This window comes from Thunnus albacares, chromosome 6, assembly GCF_914725855.1.
Source record: "Thunnus albacares chromosome 6, fThuAlb1.1, whole genome shotgun sequence".
Classification (NCBI taxonomy): Eukaryota; Metazoa; Chordata; class Actinopteri; order Scombriformes; family Scombridae; genus Thunnus; species Thunnus albacares.
This window is the reverse complement of record NC_058111.1, coordinates 7904727-7918679: the sequence shown is the minus strand read 5'-3', so window position 1 is coordinate 7918679 and position 13953 is coordinate 7904727. Positions and strand designations below refer to the sequence as shown.

Sequence of the window (13953 nt, the reverse complement as noted above, 5' to 3'; positions counted from 1 at the left end):
ATTATCACTAAAGCAGCAGCTATTAAGAGGTTACTTGATTGTAATGTGGGCTGCAGTTGGCTCATTTCCCATTAAAACACTATTGTTTTAATCAAGACTGATTGCAGGAACATGTGCTGCAGTCTCTTCTTGGGAAAGCTTCACCTCTGTCGGATGGTTACGATATCATCAAGAAGTGAAGGAGATTTTCCAGGAGATTCTTTCTTATGCAGCAGGTCCAGAGGTCAGGCTGTTTCTAGATGTTATCCGGTGGGATAGTTGCGAAATTATGCAAATGAATTTTAATCAAAATCAGTGAATCAGTTTGATGATTGGGTTTGGAAACATGCAAACCCGAAATCCTCTGCAGCTCAGCATGGACAAATGATGAAAATAGGACTAAAAAATTGATCTATCTCTTTTATATTTGACACTGATGTTTGTAGGGCATTTCAAATGAAAAATGTTTTAGAATAAGTAAGACCTCTCATGTCACTGCAATTAAGCCAAGCAGATCGCTGTTAAAGACAGATTTAGGGACTCAGTATCTCTTGTACTTTATTTACTCCTGCCAGCACTCCCCCAGCCAACCAGGTAATTTTGTTCTGCCTGCAAACCAGGGGCCATGACAATTTTGAACATTGCCAGCTGCTGCCCATACACAGAGGAGAAAACAGAAGTTACAGAGGATGCAGCTGAGAGAAAACAAGCGGCACAGCTAAGAGAATCTAAAATATCTTCTTGTGTTATTCCGAGGGTGTGAAAAGTCTCTGCCATCTGTTTAGAAAGAATAGTATGAAACTTGGTCTCAATGTGAAGGAAACAAGCATTCAAGTTGCATCCTGCTAATTGCCTTTGTCTAAAACACCTGGCCACGACAGATAGCTCAATGGTTGCCAGGGTTTCCATGATGCTCTTGGCTATACTGGATATACAACATGCAAACCACATCCCCATGGGAATGATGCTGCTGTGTGCAGGGGTTGGCTATCTTCCTCCCTGGGAATATTACCAAAACAACTGAGGTTGGGGGTGTGCAGAATCTGGCTGAAGGTGCAGATGAGCCTTTAATCAACTCACATGATGAGATTACAATGCTTATTTTAGAGGTCCCCCTCCAGAATCTTGTAATTGATTTGATATTCAAAGCAGCGATGCTAACATCAAGCATCGTCAAGACACTCTGCCAGGTTTTTGGCCTCTGCCATTCCGCATGCTGTGCGTCTCAGTGCTCTGCAGTGGCTGCAGTTCCACCGCTGAGCCCGTGGAGACCCAGAAACCACCACAGACAGCTTCGACCTCTCAGGAATGCTTTTCAAGACAAATGAAGCACACAAACTCTTACCTCTCCCATTGCTTTCTGTCTCTTTCTGCCTCCCTGCTAATCTATCTTTCATTCTCACTCTGATGCCAAAGTAACTGCTCTCTGTTTCCCACTCCCCTCCCTCAGCATTGCTGTTGCTGCTGTTGCTGATAGTTGTGTGACACAGGCTCCAGAGAAGCCAGAGTCCCCCACAAGGAAAGTAGAGGCACCTGACCCCAGTCTATCCCCTGCTGAACCCTGTTCTCCTGGATCCTCTATTCTGTTGCCTGCATGTAATGGTGGCCTCCAAGTGACATACTTGAGCACACCATTGTGAGCGCTGAATGCAGCAAACATTCATCGATATACTAATTTACTAGAGATTTACACTGGACTTGTTGTCTAAAAAAATCTTGGAATTTAAGGATTTTCTTCTCTTTTTTTTTCTCGATATCGTTCGACAAATTGAGATGTTTGAAATGAAATTCAAACATCTCTATTTTGGGGCAAGACAAACAAAAAACAAACAAAAAAAACATCCAGCTCTATCAAATAATGGCGATGCAGTTTGATAAACAACTATGAATGAAAATTAAGCTCAGTGGAAACAGTGCCAAGATAAATCAGACTTAATTAAAAGTCTTAAGATAAAATATCCAGCTCCACTTAGAATTTATCAGATTCTGGGAGCTTGGACAGAACACAACACTGCTTATCATTTCTATGATTTTTTATGAGATTGAACATACATTACATATCAAATTGTTAGTAAGAGGGAGATCTGTGAGCTTCTAGAGGATTTTTTGTAATCGTCACATAGGCTGAAACTCAATGATAATGTCAGTCTCTCTCCTCTTCCTCTTGCTCTTTCCCCTCCTTCTGTGTGCATGATTGTTGTCAAATATGCATGACAAGAGTTATAGTCGTGTCAGTACTGTGCATCTGTTGTTATTGTTTCCTATTTGTAGCTCGGCATGTAATGCTTATTGTAGTGAAATGTGATTCAAAGCTTTAATTGTCGAGATTAATATTTGTGTCCATTTTCCTATGGCTTGTCATCAAACATGTTCAGTGTCTTATAAAGAATACTGTTTACTTTTTTTGAAATGTTTAATCATGTGAATGCAGATAAGTTGCAAGTGAATGTTTGGGGTTTATTTTAATGTAAAAAAGAAAAAAAAAAAAAAAAAAAAAACACTGCGAGAGATTCATAGTTTTATATGAGTGTCTGATGTCAGGGTAAAGGGGAAGCATTTAGCCAGACTGTTTAATTCTGCATGTTGATGAGCCGTTAATCAAGCCTGGGCATTTGATAACATGCCTGACTGCACCTCCAGTCACGCCTCTGTTTGCCCTCACAAAGCAGCACATGATGTGACTCAAAATTGGTCAGTCCTAATAAATCACTGGCCCTTTAGAGGCTGCACTGGCACAATAGTCAAGTGATTATCAAAATAGATGGGCATTGTCAAAAGCAATGTTCTCAGAATAATGTGTTCATTGCACTGTCTTTTTTGCCCGAGCGTGATGTATGACCTCCAAAATGCCGAAAAGCACTGTCAATCGTGGCGCCGTTCCCCTGCTAAATGAATTCACTCGCTAGTGTTCCTGATCTGCAGCTAGTGTTGACACAGTTGCAAATACTTGCTGGTATAAATCACTTTGATGCCAACTTCCTGTCCATTTTTACCACAATATCTGAAAAGAATCACATGCAGAATGTAAAAAATATGTTGAATTATGACCTGGGTCTCAATGTCACCAAGAAACAGACATTTTTACACTCTTTCTCAGTTGTTGGTACAAATTCCTCCACCTTAAAGGCTGGAAATGGGTTTGCTGGACTGAAATGTAGCACCATTGTGATTTTGGAGGACACTTGAAATTACTGATATAGTCTACAGTGAAGTCTAAGTGAAAAAGGGGATGTTGCAGTTATAAAAATCGATGGCTGCTTTAGCAGCGCAATTTGAAAGATGTCACTTGCAGAAGTGCTTCCAAGAGACATGATTTATTATCGTGTAACCCTTTGATTTATAAACTGGTCACCAGTGCTTTTCACCATTGCTGTGTGGAGACCTTTAAAATGTGATAAATGGTAAAGTATTGTTGGACACCCTCTAGCTTTAAGCTGTAACCAAAGTAGGTTTGTCTTTACTGTCTTTCAACATGGACTATTATTTTACAGGGTGTGAATTTGAATCATTCAGTGTTGTTGTGTATGAGTAAAATGGTGCTTGGTTTCTCTGTACAGAATGTTATACATACAATGCAACTGTCCATAAGAATCACCTTTATTTCCATGTCTTTTGTATAGCAGTGTATGTAATCTAGTATCAATGCCTAAGGTGTTGGAAAAAGGTTTGGAAACTGGCCGTGTGTGTATAAATGTAAAGTCAAGTGTTCTGAAAAGCAAAACCTTCCTCCACAACAGAAATAGTTTTTGATAAACTTGTCAAAGAACAAAAAACAAAAGTCATTTTGTTTCATTCTTGTTTTGTTCTTTCTTCTCCTGTGAGAAAAGAAAATAGGAAAAAAAAAAAAAAAAAAAGCTGCGCTCTGCAGAGTAATTGTTGTCCGCCTTTTGAAAAGATCGGAGCTAGACAAAGCATGAAAGTAATTGCCTCCTAAAGATCAAATCACATTTATCCCGTCTTGCAATTAAAAGTATCATTAGCATTTAAATTGCCAAATAAGATTGTGATCAACAGAAATCAATGAGAGCACCAAGGATCAGCTCAAACACTTCACATTGCTTTCCACAAGGATGGCTGTGGTCATACGGTGGCTCCATAATCCAAACGCTTCTGGGGATGCGACACTTCACTTTCTCTAACATGCTGCAGACAGGGAAGGAGTGTTTTCTAACTGTCACACTCAAGCACGTCTTAATTCTGATTATCTGCAGGTCGTAAACTACTTCTGCGTTTTAAAATAGAAAAAGTCACTTTTTGGTGAATGCATTGTAAAAGTCATTTTCTCTGCTGTAAATCTTCCCTCACAGATTACTCTTTTCAGTTTAAGGATTAGTTATGTTTTCTCCTTGCTATCCCCCTTAAATCTCCCCTTAAGCTGCCCTGAGCCTTTTGTAGCCAACAGAGCGAAGAGGAGTGAGGTCTTCAAGGTGGATGTCTGAGCAGGAAACAGTGCAAACTTGAATGTAGCTTATGGTTCCCTGCCCAGTGCTTTCTGCTCCCTACAGGCTTGTGGTGCTTGTCAGCTCTCATTAGTGTCTGTGTCTCACAAAGCCAACGCCCACATGCTGCCTGCATCACATTCAGCTCTGAGGAAGTCTGTGTATAATCACACAGCTGAGATGCGCACATGAGGTGGTCAAGCTGAGCATCGTGCCGTACAGATTGAGCAAACATTAAGTACAAACCACAGAATTAGTTAGATCGTAATGTGTCAGGGAAGAAAACGGGGAGTATTGTACACAAATTGGAAAGTACTGAATATTTTAGTTGCCATATGGTAAAGTATACATCATAAAATAAAGGCAGAAATAAATATTTCAAGATATGCAGCCCATCCACCCTTATTTTCAATGTACATCATCTCTTCATTTGGGTCGATACTGTCTTGTACATTACTTTTCTACATCTTTTTATTGCAAATGGCAATTTCATCCGGTCAAAAGGTTACATCTCCACAGTTGATTGCTCTGAAATGTTAAAACAAGAAAGGCTGCATATATTAATCGACAACATTGACAAGAAGAAAGAAAAACACACACACATATATATATATATATATTTAAGATCAAACCGTAATCCTTTCTTGCCTGAAAGCAAGCTTGGCATGGGAAAGAAGTAATTTAATTATTTAGCTGGGGTTCGCTGTTGTACAGTATTATTGTGAAGAAAAAATCATTCACCTGCATTTACATTCCCTGAACGACTCCAACAGCTGCCACTGTGAGGTTTTCTTTTCTGCACAATCATTCAAACAATAAAAACTGTTGAATTTTTAATTGTCCAGCTTCAGTTATATTTTCATGTGCATGTGAGTTTATTTTTACAAGATCCTCAGTTTGCACGTGTGTCTCAAACAAGACGTAGCAAAACAAGTGTATTCAAATATGTCCACATGTACTAAATTTGCTTAATTTTTTTTTGCCAACAATGTAACACAAAAACTGCTCACAGCTGAATAAAAGAAAACAAATCATGGACAGTGTTCAGACAGCTAAAGAATATCTAAGAATACAATAAATAAATTAATTTAATTTAATAAATCTTTGTTTATTGTAACTTTGGTCTTTTGGCCATCCTCATTGATAATAATTCTCACTTAGTTAATTGCAGGGATCTGACAACACCGTGACATCACATATAGTCAGATGGGACAAGAAACCAATCAACCAAACAATCAAACAGGTTTTAAAATAAACTCTCAGGTTAGCCAATGAATGATGAGGGGTAAACTTATTTGTTGTGAACATCCACCACAGTTTACAGACTTCCTCACTCAAAGTTAACATAGTTGATAGAGTTGTGCTCACACACAGTTTTCCTGGATTAATACCAATATTTTGGATGTGTGCACTTTCGTTTTCACTTCCTCGTTAAGTGGCTTAGATAACTGCTGGCTTTGTTCACAACTTGTCTGATTGTCTGACTTGCTTGTTTCTTGACTCATCTGACTTAGTGATGTCACTGTGTTCGCAGATCTCAGCTATTAGATTGGTGAGTTCAAAGTTACCAAAGCCATGTTCAAAGCCAAAAAAAAATCAGACCCAAGTTGGAAAAATTGAATTTATGGTTTAAGAACATTCAAAGATGTCTGCATGCATGCTAAATTTGTTTGACTTTTTGCTATTTATAAATAAAGCATTAAATCTTTGGAAAAAAAAACATTGACCTTTCACTTTTTAAGTTGAGTCGGAAGAAGCTTTTGAATATTGCACTTTGACAGATGTTGATGCACGCCCTCTAATCACTTCCTGTAGTATTAGTCTGTGGTTTGGAATTGGGGCGAACAGTTTGAGTGACTGCGCACACACATACTGTATGTTTGTCTTCGTACATGCGTGCCTGAGCAAACAGTCGTACTGTATGTTTGTGCACTCTGCACACACCTCACTTCATCACAACACTGATGCTACTTACCGCTGTGTTTTCCCTCTATTGTGTCAACCAATAGTGACAGTCTACACGCTGACAATCTCCTGAGGCTGCTGCTTGTGCGTAATGTGATTACAAATGTAGCCGAATTCAATCAAGAAGGGGAGGTATGACAGGAAGAAAGTGGTTGCTGTGGAGTGGTAGTCATGAGATGAGGGAGTTTCTTCATGTTTGGTCAGATCTAATAAACCCAGTCTGCATATGGGGCCCCAACACGCTACCTATTTGAACAGGCTCCTTCACATAATGTGCAATGAAATGCAATCATCAGGATCAAATCATAAATCAAATGTAAGTTGAAAAATGCAGCAGGGTCTGAATGCAAATTGTGCATCACACGTAAACATCGTATGATTTCATCCTGCTTGAATAAATCCATCCCCAAAATGAAGATGTCAAAGTGATTTGTCTAAAAACACAGTAAATATTGTATCAAATGCTGGCTGATGTCACGTTTCTTTTCAATAAATGACAATTAGGTCAACGCATGAGGTGCCTCAGCAGCTTTTTGTTTCAGCAAATTGATGAAATGTGTATGCACAGTGCAGACAGGCTGAAAATTACATTTTGTCACATACATTTCTTGAAAGCAAATGATCTTGTCAGCTGTCACAGCTTTTTTTTTTAAAGTTCTAACTTGTATCAGCATCCAGTCAATCATAAGCAACGGATTACAATATTTTATAATGAGCACGCTGCCGTACCTGTGGAAACCGCATTTCTACAAGACTCATAATTATCTGTCTGAGAGAAAATGGATGCTTTCTCTCTGAAGGCTCTTCGATAGAAGAGGTTATTGTAGATGAGGGAGTGTGCTGCATGCTGCCTCTCTGTGCGTTTGCTGTGGCTCTGTGCTGCAGGCAGGCTGAAGAGGCTGCCACATGAATCTGGCAGTGGCACGGCAGCCCTGTCTGGAGACAAGGTGATACGGACTGGAAATAATGAGCGTGAAAGAAAGAGTTAAGGGGTGCACTCATGCACAAATTTTCTGCACATTAAAACGCCGACTTGGCCTTGCGGAAAGGTCATGTTATTCAATAAGGACGTGAACCACTGCGAATGAGAGGCGGGAGGAGCTGGAGATAATGCATGTAGGTACACAGCTCAGTGTCTGTGCTCCACTTCATTATCTTTGATCACTCCTGATATCATGTCAGAATACGGCAGATGACATCTGACTGCCAGCATGTTTGAGGGAAGGGGTTTTCTTTGTAACAATTTCGTAGCAACAACCCTTCTGCTTCCTTGTCTGAAATAATTATCCAGATGCACTTCAAACAATTTCAACATCAAGCTTTCAATTACTCCTGTCTTTCCTGTTCACAATTTAATTTTCCTTTTTATTATCATAGTAATGACTGTGTGCCAGCGTGGCCTTTATCTCCAGTGAAAATTTCATTGTTGATTTGAAGAAAATAGCTGTTTACTGCTCTGTTAATGGCGGCATGTAAATGAGCACAGGTGTTGGGTTGTTGAGGCTTTGCTCTTCCCCAGGTGTGTCAACAGAGGGGCGGGGTGAGCACCTGGGGATTAGGAGATGTTAGTACCAGGGATCCAGGGAAAGGTTGAGAGCAGAAGCTGCCTGCTGAGCTCTCTGAGTCACAGCTCAGGACGACATGTCAAACAAACAGTTGCTGCACAGTGGGCAGGGTGTTTGTCCATGTGGCACTCTGAATGAGGCGCAATTCACCCTGAGGACTTGACTCACACATGCCCTTCTCCCTGCCCCCTATACCCCCTCCATCCCCATCTCCTCACCTCAGTGTCCAATTACAGCCCACTCTCATTAGCACAGTGTCTCTCCAGCGAGAGCCTTTGAAAGGGCAGGGGGAATGGCTGCCGTCGCAACAAAGCCACCAACACGAGATCTATCAAAATCCAAGGAAAGAGTGAAAAAGGCAAGTGCAGGCAGGCCTTCTCATTATAGAGTGCTGTAGAAGGTGAGGGACGTTAAGAGTGGAGATCCCTTACTGTGCTGAGTGTCATGTTATCTTTTCACTCTCTTAACAGGACTGACCTCCCACCTGCCCACAAGCCAGCCCCTCCCCCACCCAAAAAGAAGAACAGTGACATGAAGGGACACTTGACATCTGATGACATCCAGGTAAGATCCTCCTCCTCCTATTCCTCCTCTTCTCTTGTTCTTATCCTCTCTGACTGATCTGACACATTTTAAAAACGTCATATATCTGCCTCAATTTTTTTGTCATGTGTCACATGTCAGTGAGATATTGCCAATTCATGTCAATTTTTTTTTTAAAGAAAGTGCAAAAACCTTTCACAATTACATTCATAAGACCCATTCACAAAAGTGATTTTAATGCATATCTTTTGGATGTCATGTTTGATGTCTGAAGGGTATTTATGGCTTTGGTGGAATAGCAAAACCACGAAATGTCAGTTAGTGACACAAGGCTATTTTTTCACACATACGTATACAGTATTTCCCATCATACACAGCTGTCAAAGTGTTTCTCATCTTATTCTCTGGACTGGTGCTTGTTGCAGAATTCCTCCAACAATCCAGCTGCAGTACAATTAGTCAAGAGTGTTTGAATATCTAAATATAGAAATGTCTTGTTCTCCAAGAGAAGCCAGTAACATGTAGTGTAATTACCAGTCTGACGCTTATTAATTTCCCTCTTAATGAGGAAAGTAATGGTAAGTGGGTCATTTTTGACACATAAATACTGACCTTGTACTGCAGCATAAATATTTAAAAGTATTTTATTTGTGCTGGAAAGCAGTGTTTATTTGTCTGATTTACTGTAAGACATGCTCATTGCGTGTGCAGTGTACTGTTTTGTGTATTTGGACCTTAATAGATGAGTGGTGTCAATTATAAAGTACCACAAAGTCTGATAAACAGCTTCATTTCACAGCAGTGTTTGTATATTTAACCCCACGACATGTTTTCAGAATTTGAATGAGCAGTTTTATTATTAATCAGAGACAAACTCAAATGTCAACGTTGAGTGGATTAGTGAAGACAATTTACTGATATAATCATTTTTCTCAGATCACTGATCTCGGGCGAAGAGGCAAAACACTCGCCACCAGCCCTGATGGTCGTACAGTAGTTAGTGCTTGGTGGTAAATGTGTAAAGATGGAAGTGGCGCCTGGTTTTGAATACGTACTGTAGTGAGCTAACACTGGAAAACTTGCCAAAAAATAGTAGATTCAAAAACAGCCAGTATGCAGATAAAAACACTTGATTTTTGAGGGTTCCCCTGATTGATACTATCATTCATAATGTTATGCACAAAGGAAGGGAGGCTTCTCACAGCCGGAAAAAATTAAAACTAATTGCATGAACACCTCTGAAATTACAGCAGCGTTTTTGGAAAAAAACATTTTGCTTTATCTTTGCTGTATTTGATTGGGAGTGTCAAGTCACAGTCAGGCACACATATTACATAATTTCCTCTTACTGCAGCATAATATGTTTATTTCTTGCATACTAACTTAAAAAGAAAAAGATACTATAAAGATCACTATAAAAATATATATCATATAAAATATGTAGTATTGAATTGGTTCACAGTTTATGTCTTGGAGGTGACATGTAGCTTTCTACAGTGGAGTGGCTGCACTTTTGTAGCTTTTGTGTGCCACCACAATTACAAAATTGCGGTGAAGCCACAAACCTGACACGTGCCTCTAAAATTGCTGCAGGTCTAAAAATATTTCCAAGCCCCTTCAACCCCTTCAATGGACTCTGCACAGCTCCTTGTTGATGATTGGCTCCTGGTCTGTGTGACTAACAGTCATAAATCAGCTGTTGGTCACACAGAACATTTGTTACATTATTATTATTATTTATTATTATGATTATCACAGCTTGCACAAGCTTGATATTGCTTTAGGTTATCTAAATAGCAATAAACAAGTGGCATTACATGCTTTTATTTTGATTATCCAGGTGGGTTTCCAGTGTGCTTGCTGTAGATTTGTCCACAACAGGAACTACAGTTTAACTCTCATAAGAACCAGAGTGCAGTATGTATGCATTAAAAGTTGAGGACAGTGCACATGAGACAGAATGAAAGAAGAAATAATTGAAGATTCACCTAACTGCCAAGGCCACCGTGTATCAGCACTGCTATTTTAAATCCAACTTTATGATAGTTTTTATAGTGCCAAGGTCAAACTTCTGGATGTCTAGGCAGGGAAAATAATGGAGAGAAGGGAAGTTATGTGCTCTCCTCCCTGCAAAATTACTGCAGAGGAGTACTTGAGCAAGGCACCTAATGCTGTGATTAGTAGAATGATGAGGCTGTAATGGACACTTTACAGGATTTAATGTGTTCAATTTTATGGCTGTAGTTGCTTTAAAAGAAACTGCAAGCTCAGCATGCTCGGAGTTGGAAAAATAAAAGTAAGCAAAGGAAAAAAAAAAAAAAAATCACCACAGCAGGTTCATGAGTATGCATGAATAAACAGTAATCACTGATGCATAAACAATAAGCATCACTACTGTGATGCATGTGCAGCACAGAATGTATGTAATTCACAGACCAAGATATTTTTAAGGTTCAAGCTTTCAGGTTTCATATGATTTATGGCTGTAATTGATTCAGCATTGATGCCGTAACAAAGGTTGCACTTTCAGTTGTTGAGGGTTTATCTGAGCTACAACTTTAAACCATAATGTAGGAGTGTCATTAGTCCCGCCCTCCTCTCTTCAGCTGTGCATGTTCACGCCCCCCAAACCTGTCACTCATCTTGATGAACCGTCTCTTTAAACGATACTAAGATAATCAGCATCTGTGGAGCTGCCAGACATTTTGTAATAACACAACTGTTTATTGTTCACTAGATTTGTGAACTGCTGCAGGTATAGAAATACTTTTTGCTAAAACACTCAAGAGAGTAACTGTTGGCCCATTTTGTCATAGTCTTTCATTTTGTTCCCTGTGCATAAATGTCAAATCCTTATCATAAGCATGTAAAAAATGACGACCTGTTAAAAAAAGCAAATATACAAGGATGTAGTATTGAATTGGCTCACAGTTTATGTCTTGGAGGATGATTCATTACCTATAAGATTTTAAAAAGACAAATTGTTCTTTTCTTACTGCTTTTTGACATCGTTGTTGTTGCTGTGGAGCTATACTCATAACTCTGATCACAGCCATCAGTCCAAAAAACCCTGAGCATCAATGAAAAAGCAATTTTAGGAAAGGTTTGGATTAAGGCATGAAACGAGGGTCCACACAGACAGGAAATGGGCAATGCCAACATGTTCTTATCCCAGGTTGTCAAATACTAACAATTGGTCAACACCCTTTGGCGTCTGATACCAACGCACAAGGTATCCTTTGGTGTCTGTATGAAACCCACTGGGCTTTCAACTAAATCCAATGTAGACCCATCCATGGCAATATTACACGCTCAGAGCTGATGTGGTCTGGTTAGGTTTAGGCACAAAAAACACTTGGTTAGGTTTCGGGAAAGTTAATTGGTTAGTTGAAAGCCCGGTGTGTCTCATACAGGTGCCAAAGGGTACCTTGTACGTCAGCATCAGACACGCGACAAAGCGTTGGTATTTGATGCCTTGGGGATGAAAACGGGCTTGCAATAGAGTATATCCTATTATTGAAATTGGAAGCGGCAAAAGTTGGATATTGTAGCTTTATTTCAGGATAGGTTGCTAGGTGACTTGACTGGCCTGAAGAAATTGGCAGTATCATGGTTTTATCATTGCCCAATGCACAGAGCGAAACTGGCAAAGCAGCCAGAGTATCAACATCTGCGCTCACTACATCACAAACAGTCAGTGTATGTTGCTGTGAGGTGGACACAAAGAGCCAAACAGACGACAACCATCCAGGAGACCGATGTCTTTATGCTCCAAACATTTCCTCCAGTTAATTGCATATGAAGTCAGGTGCTCAGCTTGCTGTTTGACCACTCAGCCATTAAATTCTCCACTTTTTCATGTAATGTGAATGGAAAAGCTCACACCAACCAAGTGCAGCGCATATTGACTGGCATTCAACAGCTTTTTTTGACTGTAAGGAAAATGGGGATCTAACAGCATTTGGCAGCCTTTTGATCCCACAAATTGAACAGCACAGAGGTGTGGAGGGGAAATGCATTGTTCAGCATCTATTATATGAATCTCACATTTATTATGTTGATAACTTCATTGTTCTGGATGACTTTAATTTCTTTCATTCACTTGTATTTTTTTTTCCATTGTGCAAGGTGCAGGTCTGACAAATGAAGGTTTTGTGAGCATTCATTTGTCATTAGAAAATTAATTAAATTCATTTCATAAAGTGTCTCCAGAGCCTGTTGTGAATATTCCACCTTAAAAACCCTTGAAAGGTACCTCTCTGTCAGTGGCATCAAACTTTGCTTTGTGATTATGACAGAGTTTGACAGATGAATTAGAACAAGCTGTGGGGAAAGTTTAAGACTGGCAATATGTTGAAAAGGAAAACTATATGGGAGCACTTTGCCCCCCGCCCTGCTCACACGCTGCTTCTGTTATGATGACGACCGCTGCAGAAGAAAATCTAATAGCAGAACATTGAATATTCAATTGGGAACCATATAGCTTAGTCCTAAACTAGTCTGTTGAATGTCAAAAATGAAGAGAAAAATACAGGCAGCTGTCATGGATGTTGTCATCTCATTTTCATGCCTCTGTCAAAAAAGAGCCTTGGGTTGCAAAACGTGTGTAACTGTAGTGTCATGATGTGAGTCATGTTGTTTGGATTGATTCCATCATTTCACCCTTCATTTCTTTTCTAATGTGCCCTCTCTTCAAACCTGAGTGACTCCTTAATTTCCTACTGAATTTTCTAAAAAGGTCCTATAAACACTGATGACTTTAAGTACTCAAACACTGGTTTCAATAGCTAAAAATAATAAATAAACATATAACAATTTAAAATTTCTATGTACAGCCATGACAAGGCTGAGGCACAATTAGAGAAAATCTCTATTTAAAGCTGTCTTTTATGGTCCAAATTCAAACAAACATACCATTAAAAGAAACCTGCACAATTAACACCAAACTGGGATTTTACATCAGGACAGGGAGTGTGTGATGCTGTTAAAAATAGTTCATATTTTCCATGTTTACTTTTTAATTTAAAAGATATGTTTTCATTGTGATGGAACATATAAACACATGAAGGTGGTTTCAAGGAGCTTCCGCTATATATTGGCAAAACATGTTTGCCAAGCTGTAATTATTCTGCAGCATATCTGTTTTGTAATCACATGTCACCTTCTTGTATAAAACAAATTCTCTGCTGTCCTTCCCTTCAGTGGCTGTGTAGCACAGCTAGTTCTTGAAGCTTTACAGTTGTTGTAGCATTTCTGCTCCACTATTTTGCATCATGTTTGCATCATGCCTTTGTGAGATATGGAAGTAATTAATTTGACAAAATAACTTTGATGCACATATAGACTTAAACAGAGCAACTTAAGTTCAAACTACTGGCAAGCTGTGTTCTAGTCAGATTTCAGATCTCGATTCTTTCTGCTCATTACCACTGAAAACCGTGAGCAAAGCAAGTCGAAAACTT

At 39.4% G+C, this 13953-nt stretch overlaps 1 protein-coding gene across 4 annotated transcripts in view; it reads left to right on the top strand.

Moving 5' to 3' along the window:
- Positions 1–13953, top strand: part of nectin1b (nectin cell adhesion molecule 1b) — a 152435-nt gene that overhangs the window by 120127 nt on the left and 18355 nt on the right. For 3 of the 4 annotated variants that reach the window (XM_044353631.1, XM_044353633.1, XM_044353634.1), the window contains exon 7: positions 8419–8512. In XM_044353631.1, coding sequence (XP_044209566.1) covers positions 8419–8512 — 94 coding nt within the window. Of the gene's footprint in view, positions 1–1429; positions 3701–8418; positions 8513–13953 lie in introns of those variants that run through there. The other variant, XM_044353635.1, reaches the window with a different exon arrangement.